The following is a 23,335-nucleotide window of genomic DNA, read 5'->3' as shown; positions in this document are numbered from 1 at the left end:
CCCAAACCATGAAATAACTTTCATATTCTGGTTCACCAGCTCTCATGGATTGCAAAGCAAACTGCTTGTCTTTACAGAAAACTCCCACCACCACTTAACTCCTGTATTTTATTTTAAATACTTTGTGCTGTTTTAAACAAACAATATTATGGTATGTTTAGTTTGAATTAGGACATATTTTGTCTCAAAACGAGCTACTGATTCTCCTATAAGCTTCCTTGAAGTTTTTTAATGTTTGTTGTAAAATCTACCACTTTCCTTTTATCATGTAAACTGCACCAATATGCAGCTTAAATACAAGACATCTGTGACAGAGTGGGAATTTTTTGTAATATTTTTAATGTCTATGTGTGCCTCAGGTTCCTCCGTACTTCATATTGCCACCCAACGAGAGCAAAAGGATTAACACTGCTCCTGGAACGGTGTCACCTTGCTGTCTAAGTGGAATGAATGCTTGTCAAGGAACTGGTTGAAAGTGACTAGATCAACAGAGGGTCCAGAGAGACAATGCAAGGCCATCCGACTGAAAGATCAGTGCTCAAAAGTGGGAAGCTCCAGCGGGTAGGGTTGCGAACTCAGCCATGGCCCTGCCTGGAGAACAAGGACTGAGAGGTCACCAGCAAAGGATAAGGAGTGGGCTTCTGGAAGAAGCTGGCTTCTCTCTCTCTTGGAACTGTTAAAGGGAGAGAGAGATAGGAACCAAGCTATCAGGGGGGTAATCGTGTTAGTCTGTATCTACAAAAACAACAAGGAGTCTGGTGGCACCTTAAAGACTAACAGATTTATTTGGGCATAAGCTTTCGTGGGTAAAAACCTCACTTCTTCAGATGCATAGAGTGAAAGTTACAGATGCAGGCATTATATACTGACACATGGAGAGCAGGGAGTTACTTCGCAAGTGGTGAACCAGTGTTGACGGGGCCAATTCAATCAGGGTAGATGTAGTCCACTCCCAAAAATAGATGAGGAGGTGTCAATTCCAGGAGAGGAAAAGCTGCTTCTGTAATGAGCCAGCCACTCCCAGTCCCTATTCAAGCCCAGATTAATGGTGTTAAATTTGCAAATGAATTTTAGTTCTGCTGTTTCTCTTTGAAGTCTGTTTCTGAAGTTTTTTTGTTCAATGATAGTGACTTTTAAATCTGTAATAGAATGACCAGGGAGATTGAAGTGTTCACTTACTGGCTTATGTATGTTACCATTCCTGATGTCCGATTTGTGTCCATTTATTCTTTTGCGGAGGGACTGTCCGGTTTGGCCAATGTACATGGCAGAGGGGCATTGCTGGCACATGATGGCATATATAACATTAGTGGATATGCGGGTGAATGAGCCCTTGATGGTGTGGCTGATGTGGTTGGGTCCTCTGATGGTGTCGCCAGAGTAGATATGGGGACAGAGTAGGCAACGAGGTTTGCTGCAGGGATTGGTTCCTGGGTTGGTGTTTCTGTGGTGTGGTGTGGTGCGTAGTTGCTGGTGAGTATTTGCTTCAGGTTGCGGGGTTGTCTGTAAGCGAGGACTGGCCTGCCTCCCAAGGTCTATGAGAGTGAGGGATCATTTTCCAGGATCGGTTGTAGATCGTGGATAATGCGCTGGAGAGGTTTTAGCAGGGGGCTGTATGTGATGGCCAGTGTTCTGTTATTGTCCTGTAGTAGGTGATTCCTGGGTACCCGTCTTGCTCTGTCAATCTGTTTCCTCACTTCCCCAGGTGGGTATTGTAGTTTTACGAATACTTGATAAAGATCTTGTAGGTGTTTGTCTCTGTCTGAGGGGTTGGAGCAAATTCGGTTGTATCTTAGGGCTTGGCTGTAGACAATGGATCGTGTGATGTGTCTTGGATGGAAGCTGGAGGCATGTAGGTACGTATAGCGGTCAGTACGTTTCCGGTATAGGGTGGTGTTTATGTGACCATCACTTATTTGCACTGTAGTGTCCAGGAAGTGGATCTCTTGTGTGGACTGGTCCAGGCTGAGGTTGATGGTGGGGTGGAAATTGTTGAAGTCCATGTGGAATTCTTCAAGGGCCTCCTTTCCGTGGGTCCATATGATGAAGATGTCATCAATGTAACGCAAGTAGAGGAGGGGCACTAGGGGACGAGAGCTGAGGAAGCGTTGTTCTAAGTCAGCCATAAAAATGTTGGCATACTGTGGGGCCATGCGGGTACCCATAGCAATGCCACTGACTTGAAGGTATAAGTTGTCCCCAAATCTGAAGTGGTTGTGGGTGAGGACAAAGTCACAAAGCTCAGCCACCAGGCGTGCTGTGGCCTCAGCAGGGATACTGTTCCTGACAGCCTGTAGTCCATCCTCATGTGGAATATTGGTGTAAAGTGCTTCTACATCCATGGTGGCCAGAATGGTGTTTTCAGGAAGAACACCAATGCATTGTAGTTTCCTCAGGAAGTCGGTGGTGTCTCGAAGATCACTGGGAGTGCTGGTAGCGTAGGGTCTGAGGACAGAGTCCAAATAGCCAGATAATCCTGCTGTAAGAGTGCCAATGCCTGAGATGATGGGGCATCCAGGGTTTCCGGGTTTATGGATCTTGGGTAGCAGATAGAATACCCCTTGGGTAGCAGATAGAATACCCCTGGTTGGCTGGGGTCCATGTAGATTTGTTCCCGTACTGTAGCTGGGAATTTCTTGAGCAGATGGTGTAGTTTCTTTTGGTATTCCTCTGTGGGATCAGAGGATAGTGGCCTGTAGAATATGGTCTTGGAGAGTTGCCTGGCAGCCTCTTGTTCATAATCCGACCTATTCATTATGACTACAGCACCTCCTTTGTCAGCCCCTTTGATGATAATGTCAGAGTTGTTTCTGAGGCTGTGGATGGCACTGCGTCCTTTGCGGATTATGTAACAGAGGAGGAGAAGGACTTCGGAGTATTGGTTGATCACAGGATGACTATGAGCCACCAATGTGATATGGACGTTAAAAAAGCTAATGCGGTCTTGGGATGCATCAGGCGAGGTATTTCCAGTAAAGATAAGGAGGTGTTAGTACCATTATACAAGGCACTGGTGAGACCTCATCTGGAATATTGTGTGCAGTTCTGGTCTCCCATGTTTAAGAAGGATGAATTCAAACTGGAACAGGTACAGAGCAGGGCTACTAGGATGATCCAAGGAATGGAAAACCTGTCTTATGAAAGGAGACTGAAAGAGCTTGGCTTGTTTCGCCTAACCAAAAGAAGGCTATGGGGAGATATGATTGCTCTTTATAAATATATCAGAGGGATAAATATCAGGGAGGCAGAGGAATTATTTAAGCTCAGTACCAATGTGAACACAAGAATAAATGGATATAAACTAGACATTAGGAAGTTTAGACTTGAAATTAGACTAAGGTTTCTAACCATTAGAGGAGTGAAGTTCTGGAACAACCTTCCAAGGGGAGTAGTAGAGTCAAAAGACATATCTGGCTTCAAGACTAAGTTTGATAAGTTTATGGAGGGAATGGTATGATGGGATAGCCTAATTTTGGCAATTAATTGATCTTTGATTATTAGCAGTAAATATGCCCAATGGTCTGTGATGGGATGTTAGATGGAGTGGGATCTGAGTTACTACAGAGAATTCTTTCCTGGGTGCTGGCTGGTGAGTCTTGCCCACATGCTCAGGATTTAGCTGATCGCCATATTTGGGGTCGGGAAGGAATTTTCCTCCAGGGCAGATTGGCAGAGTCCCTGGAGGTTTTTCGCCTTCCTCTGCAGTGTGGGGCACGGGTCACTTGCTGGAGCATTCTCTGCACCTTGAGGTCTTTAAACCATGATTTGAGGACTTCAATAACTCAGACATAGATTAGGGGTTTGTTACAGGAGTGGGCAGGTGAGATTCTGTGGCCTGCGTTGTGTAGGAGGTCAGACTAGATGATCATAATGGTCCCTTCTGACCTTAAAGTCTATGAGTCTAGTATCGGGGGTAGCTGTGTTAGTCTGTATCCACAAAAAACAACAAGGAGTCCAGTGGCACCTTAAAGACTAACAGATTTATTTGGGCATAAGCTTTCGTGGGTAAAAACCTCACTGTCAACACTAGTTCTCCACTTGTGAGGTACTCCCTTCTCTTCATGTGTCATTATATAATGCGTGCATCTGTAACTTTCACTCCATGCATCTGAAGAAGTGTTTTTTTACCCACGAAAGCTTATGCCCAAATAAATCTGTTCGTCTTTAAGGTGCCACCGGACTCCTTGTTGTTTTTATGGTCATCTGAGTTGGGCTTGCAGGGCTAAAAATTGCTATGTAGATGTTCAGGCTTGGGCTCAAGCTCAAATGTCCACACAGCAATTTTTAGCCCCTGAGCCAACTGATCTGGCTCAGCCATGGGTTTTTTTTATCCCCATGTAGAACTAATCTCTGAGCTAACCCAAGGACTTTGATTCTATATGCTAGGTGACTAATAAATTGTTACCCTGTTTTGAAAAGGCTGCCTGATGTTTCTGCAGTGAGAGCACTGCGTGCTGAAGTACAGTACAAGCCTCCCACGGGGGGCTGGTTTAGCAGGATTTGCTGCCAGGCACCACAGAGAGACAGAGATTGCCGATGCCCGAAGGCCCAGTCCAGGGATGGGCAAACTTTTTGGCCTGAGGGCCACATCTGGATAGGGAAATTGCATGCAGGGCCATGAATGTAGGACTGGGGCAAGGGGTTGGGGTGCGGGAGGGAGTGCAGGGTGTGGGAGTGTGTGTGGTGTGCAGGAAGGGGCTCAGGGCAAGTGGTTGGGGCAGAGGAGGGGTGTGGGATGTCTGAGGGGGGTCAGGGCTGGGGTGCAGGAGGGATGTGAGGTGCGGCAGGGGGCTCAGGGCAAGGGGTTGGGATGCAGGAGGGTTCAGGCTCCGGCCTGGCGCCGCTTACCTGGAGTGGCTCTGGGGTGGCAGCGGCACACACTGGGGCCAGGGCAGGCTCCCTGCACGCCACTCCCGGAAGCGGCCAGCACCACATCCCTGCAGCCCCTGGGGGAAGGTGAGCAGAGCGTTCTGCACGCTGCCCTCGCCTTTGGGTACCTCCCCCGAAGCTCCCATTGGCTCCCCGTTCCCGTCCAATGGAAGCTGCGGGGGCAGGAGGGCGTGCCTGCAGGCAAGGGCAGCCCTTTGCCCCCACCACCACCTTCCCCAGGGGTCACAGGGACGTGGTGCCAGCAACTTCCGGAAGCGGTGCGGGGCCATGGGGGTGGCAATCCCACGGGCCGGATCCAAAGCCCTGACGGGCCAGATTTGGCCCACAGGTTGTAGTTTGCCCAACCCTGTCCCAGTCTCAGGCCAGCCCCTCTAGAACTGTGTGGGTCCTTGGGGCCTGGCACACTGAAGAGGTCACTCCCAAAGAACTGGTTACAGGCTACGGCATACATCGGACCTTGTGGATCTGTGACGGTATCTACCAAAAATAACCAGAGTATGTTAGACTGATGAGTAATGCGGTGACACTAGTAGAGGAGTGTCCAAAGCAGTCTACAAAACAGCTAAACTCCAATCCATTGGTGCTTTCTTTAGTATCTAGGTATGGCTCAGTGAGACTAATGATTTTTTAACAGACAAGAGACAATGGGTTATTTGTCTTTAATGGCTGGGTAAGTGTTCTTGTTTCCATTGCTGGTGAACTCAAACAAGCATCTTCTATTTATCCATCAAGCACTGTTCATGCAAACACTATGGCTTGTCTTTTGATAATAACCTTGTGACCATAAGGCAGTTATCTGTAGGCTTTTAACTTCAAAATTTGTTTCCCTGTGTTAACACAATGCTCCATTCTCTTGCTGCAAATCATCCTTTGATCCCCATATCAAGGCAGAAGTAGCTTTCTTCAATTGTTTAAAATTAGTTTCTCAGCAAATTGCCAAAGCTTGAAGATAATAGCATATAAGCCACATGAACACACTTTCTGAATAAAGGCTTAGATTTGAGTGCTTACTTTACCTTAAAGCGACTACACTAAAAGACTGTATATATCCTTCAAGTGTCCTCTGTTTACCATCTTCAGCATTGCTATATTAGCCTTCAAATTCTTCTTCAGTCATCCCATTTTTTCCAGAGGAAAAAGATAATCTCGTTAGAAACTATTGGACTGTAATAGGTGGCAAATCCAAAATTGTTAGACTGAAAAGGACATCACTATGTACGGATAAAACTATTTTTGCATTATATGAAGCTAAAAATAGGAGAAGCAAAATGGAACTTACTTCATGCCATATATATCTGGGACTAGCACCCAAAAAAACCAACCCCAATAGGCCTGGTCTACACGAGACTTATGTCAGGAGCATAAAGAGGTGTGATCCCTGACTGTTTCAGCAGAAGCCCCTAGTGTAGACCATATTATACCAGTAAATATGCAGTTTTGCTGGGATAGCTTGTTTTGCTTCTGAGCACTGGTTTTACTACACCAGTACCAAGCATAGCTTCCAGATAGAATTGCATCCACACTCTGAGTGCTTTGCTGGTATAGTATACCAGTATTCTTATACAAATAGAATGTTGTTAGAGTAGACATAACCCAGGTAAAACCAGAACAAAACAACTGTCTGACTGGTCCATATCTCTAGTCCAAACCACTGAACTACTTATTAGTTCTAATTTAATCCTAAAATGGACCACTTCCTTCCCTTTTAGTTAGGATGCCAACCTAAAAAGGAAATGTTCTGATTGACCATACTTTTCTAAACGTCATACTGTATATTTTAATATTGGTATATGAAAAAACCTGGCATTATATGCATGCTAACTTCTTGAAATGCTGTCTGAAACTAACATTTTAAAGAGTCTCTTGCCCTCTGATGGATATATAACATCAGCAGCACCAACACTGCTTAAGTGTTGGATTTTTCCTGTGCTTATAAGTGGAGGCCACTGCCATCCAACAGGTAACAGTCAGGTGTGATTCCTCACTTGCCTAGAGGCAGTTCGCCAATCTTTTTTCCCCAAAAAAATCATAAGGAATAAGCCCCAGTTACATCCACCAAAATGGCTGTCCTGGAGCAAACCCTAAGGACAGACAAGTAAAGCTAACAAACACTGACTTGCACTGAGGTAGGTTTCAAGCCAGGACTAAACTCCAGTTTATAGCAGTTTGCCTATTTTGCAGGAGGGGCTTGCAACAGTGATTGACCACACACGACAAACTCCCATTGTAGACAAGGCCTTAATAATTGGATTCCCTTCCCTTATTTTAAATACTGTTTTCTCTCATGGAAGAATTTCCATGAAGTTTTCTTCTTGCCTTGTTCTCAATAGTTTGTTCCCTTCAAGCAGCTGAAACAGGATAAGCTCTGCCTCTCATGGGCCAACTGCCTCATGCATGTTACTTTTCTTCAGTGCAATCAGTAGTAAAATTAAACTGATGAAGTGTATAACATTTGTCTGGAGTAAACTGAAATGGATGAGAAGCACAAAGGTAATTTTCACAGAAGAACTATGAAGGAAGGATTCCTAATATCCTATATCCAGTTCCAATCCCTATAGTACGGTGTTAAAATAAAAGGACAGAAAATGCAACTATTTTGTGTTCGTGCCCTCTCACTGCAAACATTAGGTAACTAAAGCTGGAAATAGCCAGTTTAAAATGCAACTTTTGGACCTCTTAATATCTAATTCTAGTCCTGCACAAGTCTGGTAGCAGTCTTCCATGGGAAGTAGTATACACTTACAAATTTCATTGTGAAGAGAGCAGAGCTCAGTTTGAAACCTTAAGCAGTTTCTCATTACAATTCAAGCAATAGTTATTTAACATTGTGTGACACTTCAGTACAGTAAAGCGAAGACTTATTTTTAGGGTTTGATTTTTTTCCAGTTATGAAAAAATTAATTATGAAGCCTCCCTTGCAATTTCACTTGGCATGACCCACTCCAGTTTGGCTGCATAGTACCTCTTTCCTCCTGAAAATTATTTCAAAAGTATTCCAAGCTCAAGGCATCTGAATACTGTATAAATATATACTAACAAGTTTTCAGAGAGTACCAAAGTCCTATGCCCACATCATGCTTTATAACTTAGATCAGTGTTTCCCAAACTTGAGACATCGCTTGCGTAGGGAAAGCCCCTGGCGGGCTGGGCCGGGCCAGTTTGTTTACCTGCCCCATTCGCAGGTCCGGGCCAAGCCGCTGCTTCCAGAAGCTCCCATTGGCCTGGAGAAGCGAACCACAGCCAGTGGGAGCCGTGATCTACAGAACCTGCAGACAGGGCAGGTAAACAAACCGGCCCAGCCCAGCCCGTCAGGGGCTTTCCCTACACAAGCGGCATCCCAAGTTTGGGAAACACTGACTTAGATTATGGTAGTACCATTTTGGATACCTTCTAAACACCATCCTCTGCCCTGAATAGCACACTACCTTAAAAAAGAAAAAAAATTAACACGCACCCCAAACACCAGAGAAATCTTTTGCCACAGTAGGGGTGCTATTGCTAATGAATTAATGGAAAATTCTCAGCCTTATTATACAAAGTATCCACTGAGGTTTTGCATCTCAAGACTGTAGGGTAAGACAGTGAAGGTCCGTCCAGCCCTGCTAATCTCAAGGGCTGAGATGGGAGGCTAACAAACTGATTGTGGCCACTTAGTTTGAAATTTGAACCAAATCAGTTTTGCTTTGCAACTTTGGCGATTTGAGTACAAGAATATGAGTGGACACGACCTCTGTGGTAAAACAAGGCCATAGAAGTTTCATCCATTTAATTTTTTAGTTTAGAAAAGCAATTTTAGTTACACAGGGATTCTTCCCAGTTTAGACTTTCATTGGTTTAAAAGTGGTTATCTGCTCATTTGCACCCACATAGTTTCAGGCACACGCAAACTTATATATAAAGTCTTAAATATCAATTTAATTATCCACCCACAAAGAGCTTGGCTACAGAGGAACATTCAGGAAAAATAATCCTAACCATGCATAAACATTCTCATTCACAATTAAAGTGGCCATAAATTGGTTTAGCATAATTCATTTCCAGAATCGAATAAACTAAACCACATTGGGTATATCTACATGGGACTAAAAGCCCACAGCTGGCCCATGTCCGCTTACTCAAGGTCATGGGGCTCATGCTCCAGAGCTAAAAACTGCTGTTTAGATGTCAACCCTTGCAGGCTCCCAGAGCTTGGGCTCCAGCCCAAGCCCAAATGTCTACACAGCAGTCTTTTAGCCCCTGAACCAGCTGCCAGGCCACTAGAGGATTTTATCCTTATGTAGACATACCTATTAAACCCACTTTAATTCTGAACAACAGCATCTGGAGATTTAATGCAGGTTAACTAATCTACTTCAAATACACCTCTTTAATTTGGATTAACTTTCCTGCATCTCCCTATGCAGGCAAGACAGCTCAAAAATTGCACCAGTTTGACTAAATTGTTTTAGAACCCTAGCTTTAGTTAAATCAGTGCAAATTACATAGAACAGGCCTAAGATAGATCATATGATCAAGAGATAAACACTTTATTATGAAAAGCAACAGAGGGTCCCGTGGCACGTTTAAGACTAACAGAAGTATTGGGAGCATAAGTTTTCGTGGGTAAGAACCTCACTTCTTCAGATGCAAGACTTTATTATGAATGATCTCACTTAACACCATAAATGGGTAACGGGCAGGGAGAGGGGCTAAATATATGCATAAACTAGAATCAAAATAAAGCTGTTTTAATTCACATCTTTAGTTACTTAGGCAAAAATCTATAGACACCCTTAATTTGGATAAAGTCTCCTATTTAACTTGATTTTGACTGACACATTAAACTAGGGCACTCAGTCCAAAATAAGTATCCATATACAAACATACTGAAACACCTAAAATTGTGAATTAAAACAGAATAATTTATTTTGGTTCCAGTTGGTGTGTAGACAGGACACCCTAGCACTCTATCAGTGTCCTAAGACAAGGAGGAGTACTTGGGCTGATACAGACTAACACAGCTAACTTCTCTGAAACCCGTGTCCTAAGAGGGGCACCACCGCTAAGGAGGGCACACAGGATCACATGTAGAATACAAACTGAATCCACTTTAATATCTCCAATATGTGGAGCTTGGCGGGTGGGAGTTTGAAAGAACGACTCGCCCCTAAAACACCCACAGAAAGGCCAGAAGGCCCTTCCAGAGGAGAAGTCACTAACCCCCACAACTGACTTTAGCAGCCCAGGGAAACGTTTCCCCCCGCTCCAGCAGCAGCGCTCCCTCACGTTTCCCAGAGGAATAAGCAAGGTCTCTGCCCCAACCATCGCTTTGAGCAGCAAGCGCCAGGACACTCGCTGCAACGCCGCTCACTGCTGCGGGAGCCTGGGGGAGCTTACCGACGCAGGGGGGGGAAGGGGGGGCAAAGGGAGATGGGGCGGTGGGGGACAACCGGCCGGGTCGCAGCCTCGTTTCAGGGCGCGGTGCGGGAGCCCGCCCAACCGGACCGCGCTAGGTCCCACGCCTGACCGCGCTGGGGTCCCACGGGCCTGCCGAGCGGGAGAGCTTCCGGCACCCACTCCCCGGGGAGAAGGGGGTGTCGGGGCCAGCTACCCCGCTCCCGCCGCGCTCACCATGTTGCCGGGGGTGGTTTAGCTCGTTAGCGGGTAATAGCGGGGAACCTCCTGCTCCATCCCCCCTTCGCGCCAACGCCAAACGCGCGGCGCGTGGGCGTGACGTCACTCACGCGACGGCTGAGGCGAGTGCGGATTGGAGGGGGGGCAGGGCGGTGACTGGATGGGGGTAGGCTGGACAATGGAGGGGCAGGGGTGTGGGACTGGATCCTGTTAGATATTTAAGGGGATGTGGCAGACACAGTGTGACAGATGCCTAGTCCAGGTGTGTGATTTCCTGCTGGGCACCTTACCTCTCAGTTTGCCTGGGAAACGTGTTGAAGTCTTTTGTTTACAATCACCTAGCGTTATAGATAGGGCCCTACCACATTTGTGGTCCGTTTTGGTCAATTTTACGGTCATAGGAATTTAAAAATCATAAATTTAATGATTTCAGCTATGTAAATCTGAAATTTCATGGTGTTGCATTTTTAGGAGTCTGGACCCAAAAAGGAGTTGGGGGGATTGCAAGGTTATTGTAGGGAGGGTTGCAGTACTGACACCCTTACTGCTGCTGGTGGGGTGCTGCCTTCAGAGCAGGGCACCTGGCCAACAGCCTCTGCTCTCCAGCCACCCAGTTCGGAAGGCAGCACAGAAGTAAGGTTAGCAAGATCACTATCCCCCCACCAATAACCTTGTGACCCCCCCCCCCAAAACTCCCTTTTGAGTCAGGACCCCCAATTTGAGAAATGCTAGTCTCCCCCATGAAATCTGTATAGTATAGGGTAAAAGCCCACAAAAGATCAGATTTCATGGCTGTGACTTTGATAGGACCCTAGTTAAAATGAAATTATTATTTGAAATGTAGTTTAAAACCATCACCAAGTCCAGAACAGTGAAATGCCTCAACCCTGTCCTGAGTTTGCTGCTTCTCATCCCTCCCCACTTACACCTCAGGCCTAGCAGGGTCCTGACTCCTGAGAAGTCATGCTGTGCTGATGAACCAACTCTATGTAGAGGAGCTGCTTTCAGCCGAAGCAGTGGCAGGCTTTTCTTCAGCTTCTCCTGCTTTTACTTCAGTCTGCAATTTTCATTTGTCTGTAGCTGTACCATCTTTGTCTATGCCCTCCGCCCAATTCCATCTGTCTATCCTATATGGGCCCCCATCACCCAAGTGTTTGAACACCTCACAAACATTAATTAATTAATCCCCAATATGCCACAGTGAGGTAATGTATGCATTAACTAAGGTTAGGCCATCAAAAGTGCCAGGATGGAAGACCAAGAAAAAGCCAGGGTGCTGCAATCATAGTGAGTCCGTCAATTTTGAACCAATGAATCAATAGCAGTGCTTAAGAGTTTTTCAAAATCAAATAAGGCCTGAAAGTAGGTCTGTTTTGTTTTGTTTTTCTTGCTTTTTACCTTTAGAAATATCAGACATGTCAAATCTGGTCTTTCTTGGTTTTGCTAGAAGTTTCAGATTTGGATTTTTAATTCTCAGCCTTCAACTGAAGCCATGTTCCCTCAGTTAAAGGCTGAGAGAGCTCAAAATCCATATGTGAGACCTTTACCAAAACCAGGAAGTCTTTAATAAAGATGCTCATTTTTAAGAGACATTTTTCTCCCAAATTTTTCTCAGATTACTGCATTGAATGGGCATTAGAAACAATAACAAAAATTAGATTATTTAAACAGTCCAAATAAAATTAAGTTCCCATCTCAATCAGGTTTCATTTGCTTGACTTCTCTAATGTCATACACTTATTGGTTCTCTAGTTTCTACGTCTTTCAGGAAAAACAGGTTACAATTTTTTACCTGAATTTATCATGTTAAAAACAAGGCTAACTCTCACCTTTTTTTAAAGGGAAAAAACCTCTCAGACCTTCTTTATATCACACAGAAGCAAACAAGGGTTCAAACCCAATTGTTTCTTTTACAGGTGCTGCTTCAGGTGTTATCTTTTGGATGAGTCCTGATTACTTGTGCTTATTACAAATCCACTGTCACTGTTTGCAAGAACAGGAAAATCTACCGTGGTACCTTGGTCAAATTCCAATATGGGTAATTACGTTTTGCTTGTCTTAATTCCACATATAATGTAAAGTGGATATGGTATTTTTCTCTTCCTATTCTATATTGTTGGAAGTTTTTTTACAGATAAAACTGCCAAATTTCATTCTAAAGGTTGGGTGTGTATTAATAGTGTAGAATCTGTAGACTTGCCTTGCCTGGGCAGAATGCCCTGTATTATCAGCTAACTAGGATCCATTTAGAGGTGCTATATAAAAGCAAAATCATTATTCCATCTCTTTTTTTCTCTAGGTCAGCAAGCATCATATAATAATGTTTTCCTGAGCGTTTGAGGGTTAGTTTATTTTTCCAGGGGATTTCTATGCAGAATTCTATAGTTACTGCTCAGACAGTCTTCAACCTTGGTGCTTTTTAAAACTGTTTAAGCCCATTACAATTTGGCTGAGAGTTTTACTGATAAGACAAATTGTGTATCTGGATAAAGAGATTGAGTGGTAAAACAAAGTGAAGCAGTTGTTTAGTTTGGGAATTTTATAATTAAAGAAGTCTGTTTTACTTATGCAGCAGGTTTAAGGTGAGGTCTTTGAACTTCTAAAATTAAAAAACTTAGAGATGGAAAATATGGAAGATGCTTCTTGGATATGGATCTGTTAGTCTGACATGACAGAACATATTTTGTTTGTAGTGTTGAGCTGAAGAATTCTGTTTAGTTTGAAATCTTGTACCTTCCACCAACAGAAGTTGGTCCAATAACAGATATTACTTTACCTACCTTGTCACAGATCATATTTTAACATTAATGATATCATATTACTAGCCTGTTTAATTCCTTAATTCTGATTTTGTGTTTTGACAATGTCTTGTATAGGGATTGTTATTCCTTTATGAATGTACATAATCACGTGGAATGTACATTTTGAATATTAGCATAGCTTGTGAATTTACATTTCTTTTAAAGAAATACAAAGAAGAGCTAGAAAGTATTACTGTATGTACTCAGTGCAAATCAAACTTGCTATTCGGTAATTTTATACAAATTACCCAGTATGCTATGGCATTGTGATGACTATACAAAGGAAAATGTATCACATTTAAATGTTTCTAATTGTGTATTTGTAGATGCATAATAATCCTCATTAGACCTTGATTTGATCCACAGATGTTCCTGCTACCAGCATTAAGAGTAGCTGACATTTGATAGAACCACACAAAGTGTTTAAATAATGTTAAAGAATTATAGTACGTGGTTATCTCTGTTTGTATTTGATAAAGTTGCCTAGAATAACATTAAGCTGATCACTATGTGCGAGTGGACTGGTGACACATTCCTATTTCTTGGAAGTCAGGATTTTAACCCTTTATGAACAACCAGAGCTGCGTAAAGTCTTGGAGTGGTTATGGTTTGATTCTGGTTATAGAGAAAGGGGTGTGTGTGTGTGAATTTAATATTTTGCTTATGCCACCAGAATCATGAAAAGGTGTTCATTTATATTACAAAATATTTGTAGTTGCTGTAAAATGAGGAATGTGCTTCCCATCTGATCTTGTCATAGACTGTGATTTGTGCTTTAAAGAGACATTATACAGTGAAAAATCATATTTTTTAAAAGTACCTATGAAGCAAATTATACCTTTAGACTATATAAACTGAAAAAGGTTAAAAATCTAATTTACTAGTTTGCTTTTTAACATTTGGCAAGTCACTTATGGCCTGTTTTTTTTCCAGGGGTAATAATCACTTCTGAAAATCAGGCTATCTGTGCTTCAGCTTCCTCATCTGTAAAATGAGGATGGAGTTACCCACGTCTGTTGCAAAAAATGACAGAGAATCATTAGTATTTCTCTCATATTGGGAAATGAAAACCGTTTAGTCAGTTTCACTTTTATTAATCAATTTCTGGTCCTTTCACTTTCTTATAGTCTAGTATCATGCTGCAACCTTAGGTTTCAAACACTACATGAGAATTGCTTTAATTTTAAAAAGCAACTTTCATTAGATTTTTTTTTTTTTAAGAAACACTTTGTTTAGTTTTCTACGAAATCTACATTTCAAGTTAGGTTTGAGCTGATTGTTAATTTAAATTTCTTACATATCTTTTTACTTTCTAATGCGGGGGGTGCTTTTAACATCTCCTAAAGAAACTTCTTGTAATCCCGAGGATACAAGAAAATACAACAGAAGTGTCTCCTGAAAAATGTTGAAATTAGAATTCCATTTCTTATAATGGTAGAAATTTGTTTTTATCCAATCAATTTTCAATAATCAAGAGTCCAATACTCTATAGGTTGTTTTTGGATGATTCCTCTGGGAGCATTCAACATATCGAGTTATCTGGAAAGTAAGAAATCCATATCTCTCACACTGTAAAGTACTCAAGTATCAGGGGGTAGCCGTGTTAGTCTGTATCTACAAAAACAACAAGGAGTCTGATGGCACCTTAAAGACTAAGGCCTTGGCTACACTCGCGGATTTACAGCGCTGCCATGGCAGCGCTGTGAAGCACGAGTGTAGTTGCGCCGCCAGCGCTGCGAGAGCTCTCTCGCAGCACTGCAAGTACTCCACCTCTCCGAGGGGAATAGCTTGCAGTGCTGCGAGCGAGCGTGCAGAGCTGCAGGCGCTGATTACACTGGCGCTTTACAGCACTGCACTCGCTGCGCTCAGGTGGGGTGTTTTTTCACACCCCTGAGCGCAGCAAGTGCAGCGCTGTGAATTGCCAGTGTAGCCAAGGCCTAACAGATTTAGATTAATCTGGGCTTGAATAGGGACTGGGAGTGGCTGACTCATTACAGAAGCAGCTTTTCCTCTCCTGGAATTGACACCTCCTCATCCATTATTGGGAGTGGACTACATCCACCCTGATTGAATTGGCCCCGTCAACACTGGTTCTCCACTTGCGAAGTAACTCCCTGCTCTCCATGTGTCAGTATATAATGTCTGCATCTGTAACTTTCACTCTATGCATCTGAAGAAGTGAGGTTTTTACCCACGAAAGCTTATGCCCAAATAAATCTGTTAGTCTTTAAGGTGCCACCAGACTCCTTGTTGTTATTGTAAAGTACTGGAATTTGCATTTAGAGGCAGAATTAAATTATCTAGTATTCTTTGTAAATCCACAATCTATCTTAGATTTTCTATAGTACCCACCACCATCCTATGTCATGTTTTCAGTAAGGAGCTGATCCAAACTCAATAGGAGATTTGGATCTGCAAAGAATGTAAGAATAGGGCCTTGATATATATTACATTGTAGAGGACACTACATAAACTGACTTTTTGCTTTCTGCGTCCTTGATGGTAGGAGATCAAGGCAACTGATGCTAACATAAAGATCTCACTGTCTTTAAGAGGACTTTGTAACTTAAATATTTTCCCTGTCTATCTTCATTTGAATATCCAGACAGAATGATTGTATCACATCTCGGATTATCAGCCATTTGTTTGATTCAATCACCAATTAAGCTTTTTTTTCCCCCCATTTTTCTCCTGATCAACTGTGGTCTGTTCAAATACTGTAGAAGCTTGAAACAACATTGTAACATGTTTCCCTACATAGCTATAGCTAATTGTTTCAAACAAGCTATTGCACTACATGTTCATTTGCATATCACTTAAGTACGTTTGTTTTAAGAGTAAAGAAAAACAATTACAACAACTTTTTGGGTTAATTTCAAACTTCATATTGCACAGTAGCAAAAAGATGATATTTTTAAGCCAATATTGCTAATATCAATAGCTCTACTAGTATCACATTGATCTCTGATATCTGTCAGTTCACACTGCATAAAATTACTGGAATATTTAAAGCTTTAAGCTTTTTCTCTTTTACAGTGACAATTAGATTTGCACATCTCCAAAAGCGGAACATAATCCAGTATTCACACTGAACAGTGCTTACAAGGGAACATGAAGGGAAATAACTATTGTATTTTACATTTTATTTACCAGAGTCAATATCCCTCTTAGGAAGAAGAAAACATAAGCTTCTTAGAAACCAAAATATAACTAGGATGAATGAAGTATTTTAGGCTAGTGTTGTAAAATATGCATGCACAGTCTGGTCACCTGCAGGCGTTACAGGTGCTGGAACACGCTCAGAGAGGATGAAATCTTTGGAGATTTTAGCCACTAAATTTTAAGAAGTCTCTATTGAGCATGTGCAGACTGAGATTTTTTTTCAAAAATTTACAGCTTGGCCCAATTTGGGTGGATTTTCACAGGAGTAGCAAAAGGTACATTTCTGATAGAAAGGCCACTCCCCCTGCCAAGTTGAAATCCCTGCTCCAAAGCATGGAAGCCCTAGAGCTTCTCAAAGAAAAGATCACCAGAATTTTTTAACATGGGAAAAACAGTGTATTTTTCTTTAGCCTTATTCTCAGAAAAGACTGGACTGTTTTGGCTGGGATTTTCCAAAAAGAATCCGCCTAAGGTAGATGCGGAGCATGTAAAATTTCAGCCTCAATGTTTGTAGTTTGGTAAAGTTATAAGGAACTGAAAACAGGATCTTATAGTGGGAAGTATTGGACAGTCTTGATAATAGGCAGTGCTACCAATTCCCCCTATAATAATGAAAGAAAAACAGCCCATAGCCTTGTCTAAACTGGAAAATGTTAGGGTTGTAAGTATATGTTACCCCGTCACACACCTTGTGCAGACACACTAAATTGCTTGCACTGATGTGCAAGCGTTGCCAGCACTGTGGTAGTTGGACTTGATGGGAGAAAGGCTTACCATCCTTATATCCTGCATTGTGTCACTGTGCTGTTGCAGCGCAAGTGCTGGGCTTTTTTGGCTGCAGTGTTACAACTGTTCCTCCCTGCATAGTTCCTTAGTGCTTCGGCAACCCCCTCAGTGTCACTCAGTGCAGTGTCACCTGTACTCATGACTACTACGTAGTTTTGAGCTACTGCTGCTTTGGCATATATGCATATGGGCTTTCTGATTTATCAAGTGCAATATATATAATCTTAAAGCTTTTTAATTACAAAAATAAATAATATATTAAAGCAATTTCAGTGCCATTTAATATTACAAAACCTGCTATTTTATACAATGAAAAGTGCTAACCCATATAGTGCACATTTTTTAAAAAATGGGTACAATACTTTTCCAACATTGCTCTCCACTGTATTTCCATAATCCCCGTCTTTCAGGACCTGTTCTGGGAATTGTGGAATAGTTACCCACAATGCATTTAGAATGAGTGCTGTGTCTGGGCCTGTTGAACAGGTTTATGTTAGCCATATGGCTACTGTTAATTAACTACTCCAGTAGAACTCTCTAGTGTGGACAAGTGTCTATAATAGTGTAATTAATTAGCTATCATGAGGCAGTTTTTATAAACACATAAACATGTTACAGAGAAATACATACATGTCTCCAGATATAGATGTGTTGACATTTGTCCTAAATATAAATAAATAGTACATTTGTACGTTAGCTACTGTGTCACATTTAGGAATAATCTGTGTTCAATCTCCATTTGGTTTAAGGAGCTACATTGTTAAACCAAGTTGCTATTGATTTTGATGGATCTGCTCAGAAAATGTTATTTAAATCTATATATGCACTGTAGTTCCTTATGAAAAGCAATCATGTCATCAGTCCTGTTGTAAGTGCAGGGCCGGCTCCAGGGTTTTGGCCACCCCAAGCAGCCAAAAAAAAAAAAAAAGCCGCGATCTGCGGCGGCAATTCAGCGGGAGGTCCTTCGCTCCGAGCGGGAGTGAGGGACTGTCCGCCGAATTGCTGGACGTGCCGCCCCTCTCTGAAGTGGCCGCCCCAAGCACCTGCTTGCCAGGCTGGTGCCTGGAGCCGGCCCTGTGTAAGTGATAAATTCAATGTATGAATACACATTCTTTTATTTTCTATCAAAAGCTTTCTGAAGACTTCATTATATTACCAAATACTGTCTTACTGGTTTGTCAGACCCATTACAGTGGTGGCCCAATTGTGTCTACCACGATTCTTTAATTAATCAGTGCTGAAAGAGCATCTGGGTAATTATCTTTATTTAAAAAAATAATCAAAGGAAATTGCCTAAGGACTGAAACAACTTAACTGTTAACTTGTTCTGAGTTGAGAGCAACAGGAAATAATGTTAGCTGTATGTAGAGCTGCATACCAGACCCCTATATAGGTAATAAAAACAGCTGCACTTAATTGGATAAAATATTCACTTCCTTTGCATTTGTGTATTGTTAATGGGACATATTTGGATCTCCCCCTTCCAGGCAGAAGGAGGGACTCAACAGCCTTCTCAACACCATTTCCCACCTGAACCCAGTGGACCCTTTTCTGCACATTCAGGCTCACAACTGGGGAGGTGGAATGGGCAAGGCTAGACGGATGATTGGGCAGGGCAGGGGGAATGCACATCTTCCTTCCTCCAGGCCTTCTAACTTTATCCAGAAAACATAAAACAGCACCATTTCTAGGTAGATCCTTCTGGGAGTCCTAAGAGCTCCCATAGCATGGGGCTAGTGTGACTCCAGTGGAGCCAGTGGAGGGCTGACAGATTACAGAGGTGGCACCCAGGATCTGCCAGGTTTGGGGACAGACTGTGCACTCCTTTCTGTCGGAGGGTAAACTGCCTTCCTCTGAGTAGACAGTGTGGGAAAATCTCCATAAGGAATTCATGGAGAGTCTCACCACTCAAAAAAATAAACAAAATAAAAAGCCCCCTGCAGCTCTTAATATGTGAGGGGACAGTTTGGCCAAGTGAAAGGCAAAAGTTTTTTTTTTTTTTTTAAGTTTAACAAATCGTAATTAAAAATCTGTCCTGTTATAATATATTGAGTTAAAAGGTGTAACCCTGGCAAAAGTAACAACAAATACGTATTGACATGCCCTCTTCTCTGTTCATTATTATTCTTGTTATTATTGTATTGTTTGTTTAGCATTGACAGTGTGCTCCTTAATGGGGTAATGTAGTCTGAAAAATTTCTTCTATATTTCCTTGAAATTTATCTGTATCAAAAATAACTGATAATCTCTCAGTGTCTCCCCTCTCCTAGTATGCTGCCATTTCAGTGATATAGCATTAAAATAATTATAAGTTGGTTCACAAGTATTTATATTATTTTATAGGTAACCTATTTTCCTGCAATAAGAACATGACATAAGTGTCCCAATGACTATCAGAAGGCCACCTCCCTGGAATTACGCTGCTTTCTGTAACCCATCCTAGGTCTCATAGTTCAAGCTAATCATTGACAGGGCTTTTACAATCACAAGCTTTTACTGAAGCTTTGATAAGACACTGCAGCAGTTAGTGGCAAATGAAGGCAGGCTGTGCAGCAGGGGACTCTAGGGAATGAATGGATTTTCTCCAGCATCAGTGAAAGAAATCTGACTTTTAACACATACACTATAGAAGGACACAATGTGTGGCCAAAGACTGAAGAGATCTGTTGCTTTTTGGGCATTTGTTTTCATAAGGACAGTTACCGGGCTTGCCGGAGAAGGAAGATCTGTGTGGGAAAAGGACCTTAGCTTCAGTCCTGTGAATGGCACTCAGATGTTTCTGTATGACACTTTCCCCAAAAAATTTCTTTGGGGAGTAGGCACTGGAGCATTTCAGGTAGAAGGCAGCTGGAGGAAGGATGGAAAGGGACCCTCAATATGGGACCACTTCGTTCACTCAGATTTCAGAGATGCTGCCAACATAGATGACTCCAGCAACAGTTACACTTTTCTGGACAAAGACTTGTCAGCTCTGGATTTTTTGGGAGTTACTTTTTATCAGTTTTCAATTTCATGGCCAAGGCTCTTTCCCAGAGGGGTGATAGCAAATGCCAACGAAAAAGGACTCCACTACTACAATACTCTCATTGACTCTCTAGTCCACAGAAATATTGAGCCCATAGTAACTCTGTACCACTGGGACTTGCCTTTGGCACTGCAAGAAAAATATGGGGGGTGGAAAAATGAATCAGTAATTGATATCTTCAACGACTATGCAGCTTTTTGTTTCCAAATTTTTGGGGACCGCGTTAAATACTGGATTACAATCCACAATCCTTATTTAGTTGCCTGGCATGGGTATGGTACAGGTATGCATGCACCTGGCGAGAGAGGGAAAATAGCAGCTGTCTATACTGTAGGACACAATCTGATCAAGGTACAGTACAACCAGGTTTAATCTTAACAGCTCCAGCACCAATATGGAAAGTAGCAGGGGAAAAACTAGTATAATTGGCATAAAAGAGATCTAGGACTGGTGAAATACTAAGAAACAGTCTTCTTTTGTTTTTAATATTTATTTTACTAGTCACATCAGGCATTCAATCACTATATATATATATATTAAAGCAACAGTTTACTACTTTAGTTCAATTACTATTGCCTGCAAAGTATGGTTATTCAGAAGCTTTCTTTCACAGTCTTTCCATTTAGTCCAATAACAGCTGTTGCTCACAGTCCTGATTATTATTTTAATTTAAACCAAAGTTTTCATATTTGTATATTTAATAAATTCTTCCAGTAATAGTTTATATATATATAAATAATTCATCCCAGCCTGGTAAAATCATATTGCAAAATATTTGATATTTACTGATATAGCAGACTTACCAATTGTATTTATTGTTTGAAGAGAAACATCCTCTATCAGTATTTAAGAATTTTAAAATGACATTAGCCCTGTATTACTTTCAGCTCTTTAGTTTTATTTTGTTATTTTATTTAGCAGTAGTCTTCTCACGAATTGCACACCCTCTGGGCTCAAACCTACCCTCACTGACTTCAGTGGATGCAGGCTTGGACCCTAAAGTTGTCTGCTGTAGTATACATCTTCATATAAGTTTTCAGAATAGCATCCATCAGTACCATAAAGGAAGTAGCACATGCTTCGAGATTATTTCAATATATAGAAAAGGTAAAAAAGGATGCCTGTCCACATGCTTTATGTGCCCTTGATATAACTTAAAAATGCATTATAAGTACAACAATTTAAGATAAAAAAAATAAATGTCAAGGTCATATTTAGCACTTTTCATCAATAGATCTCAAACTTTACAAAGGAGGTCAATATTATTATCCCCATTTTACAGATAACCCACAGCAAATTCCCATCCTACTCTAACAGTCTCCCACCATTACCATTACAGTTCACCCCAATACTACCATATATTATGAAAATTATTCAAATAAGATTTTCAGAAGTGACATGTTTTAGGTTGCATCAATTTTGTGTTTTCCAATGCAAGACATCTTAAAAAGGCTTGATTTTCACAGAAGGAGTGCTTAGCATTTTCTGAAAATCAGTGTCCTTAAGGTATCTCAAGTTGAGTACCTAAAATTATTAGTCAGTTTTGAAAATATAGGACAAGAACAAGGTGAGTGTGGTGTGAATGATGTTGCCATCCTGATCATATGACTTAGACAAGGTAGATACTCATAACTTTTTAAAAAACAAAGACTAAAGTGGAATTGGGAAAAAATAAAATACTAAAATAAAGGAAAATAAATTAAATCCATGTCCTATGGCCTCCTAATTAAAGAAATGCACAAAGTGGAAAATAGCACCGGTGGGTTGTTTAAATTTATTACGGGCCAGCCATATTCTGCAACCCATACCCACCTTGAGTGATACCTTACATGGCAGATGGCCTCATTGAAATTAATTAAACTACTCACTGAGGCTACGTCTTCACTACCCGCCGGAATCGGCGGGTAGAAATCGATCTCTCAAACCAACCCAAAAGTCTGAATATTATTTTTCTGTTCTCAAACCTTCCATAATTTGACAGTTACATTTGTTGCCACAATTCAAATAAGAAAAATTTCTTCAGCCTTCTGCAAGAGGGAGAAAAACACTCAGCAGCTTTCAGATCTCTCAGAGAATAGATAAAATAATCCAAAGTCCAGACAACCTCTGGTTTATGGCTTGTTAAATCATTTTTGTCATTCTGTGAGATTCAACACAGGGTATATAAGTTATATACAACATAAAAGTGCTCTTGTAAAGGGAACTATGATTAATTTATGCAAAGGTGAGTGCTGCACAGATAATTACAATAAACTAAGACTTTTGTTCAAAGCTAACACATATCTATTTGATGGGACATTGTTGGGAATACATTCCCATGCCAGCCAAAGCACATTAACAAATCCACCCAGGAAGTACGTCAATCAGAAAGAACAGGTAAAGAATTCTCTGGATAAACTGATCTGGCCACTATATTATTACTTTAGGGCAGTGGTTCTCAACCAGGGGCACATGGACCCTTGTGGGTACGCAGAGGTCTTCCAGGGGTTACATCAACTGATCTAGATAATTGAATAGTTTTACAACAGGCTACATAAAAAGCACTAGCGAAGTCAGCACAAACTAAAATTTCATACAGACAATTACTTGTTATATTGCTTTATATACTGAAATATAAGTACAGTATTTATATTCCAATTGATTTATTTTAAAATTACATTTCTACCTCGATATAATGCTGTCACACAAAAAAAAAGAGATCTGAGTGGATCCATGAGTTTAGGGGTCAGAAGCCCAGCTTCTTCTATAGAGGGGGCAAATAGCCCACAATGAAATAATTAAATGGAAATTTCAAATTCAAACTCATGTTTCCACTTCCTTATATCCACTCTTATATAGAGGATAATATTTTATTTTGGTTGTTTTTGAGGGCCTGAGTCTGCTACCATTGAAGTCAATGACAAATTTGCTATTTACAGCTTATAAAGTACTTTGGGATCCACTTAGATAGCAGGCTCTATTCTACTGCCTAATTGTTATTGTTAATATAATAAGATGCTACGTAAAATCTTATACCACTTGGACAGTGATGGTCAGGGCGGGGTCCTTCTCCCTTCTG

At 41.5% G+C, this 23,335-nt stretch overlaps 2 protein-coding genes across 4 annotated transcripts in view; one reads left to right on the top strand and one right to left on the bottom strand.

Moving 5' to 3' along the window:
* Positions 1-10,638, bottom strand: part of RFC1 (replication factor C subunit 1) — an 80,512-nt gene extending 69,874 nt beyond the window's left edge. Inside the window, exon 1 of the mRNA XM_065598152.1 lies at positions 10,501-10,638. Coding sequence (XP_065454224.1) covers positions 10,501-10,503 — 3 coding nt within the window. The 5' untranslated portion in view covers positions 10,504-10,638. The remainder of the gene's footprint in view (positions 1-10,500) is intronic.
* Positions 10,639-12,422: 1,784 nt separating this feature from the next.
* Positions 12,423-23,335, top strand: part of KLB (klotho beta) — a 50,784-nt gene continuing 39,871 nt past the window's right edge. For 2 of the 3 annotated variants that reach the window (XR_010601904.1, XM_024106705.3), the window contains exon 1: positions 19,756-20,628. Coding sequence is in view for 2 of the 3 variants with exons in the window: in XM_024106705.3 (XP_023962473.2) it covers positions 19,891-20,628 (738 nt within the window). In the remaining variant the exon portion in view is untranslated. Of the gene's footprint in view, positions 12,542-19,755; positions 20,629-23,335 lie in introns of those variants that run through there. The other variant, XM_042843425.2, reaches the window with a different exon arrangement.

This window comes from Chrysemys picta, chromosome 5, assembly GCF_011386835.1.
Source record: "Chrysemys picta bellii isolate R12L10 chromosome 5, ASM1138683v2, whole genome shotgun sequence".
In the NCBI taxonomy this organism is placed as follows: Eukaryota; Metazoa; Chordata; order Testudines; family Emydidae; genus Chrysemys; species Chrysemys picta.
Note: the sequence above shows the minus strand (reverse complement) of the source record. Positions and strands in the feature narration are given on the sequence as shown.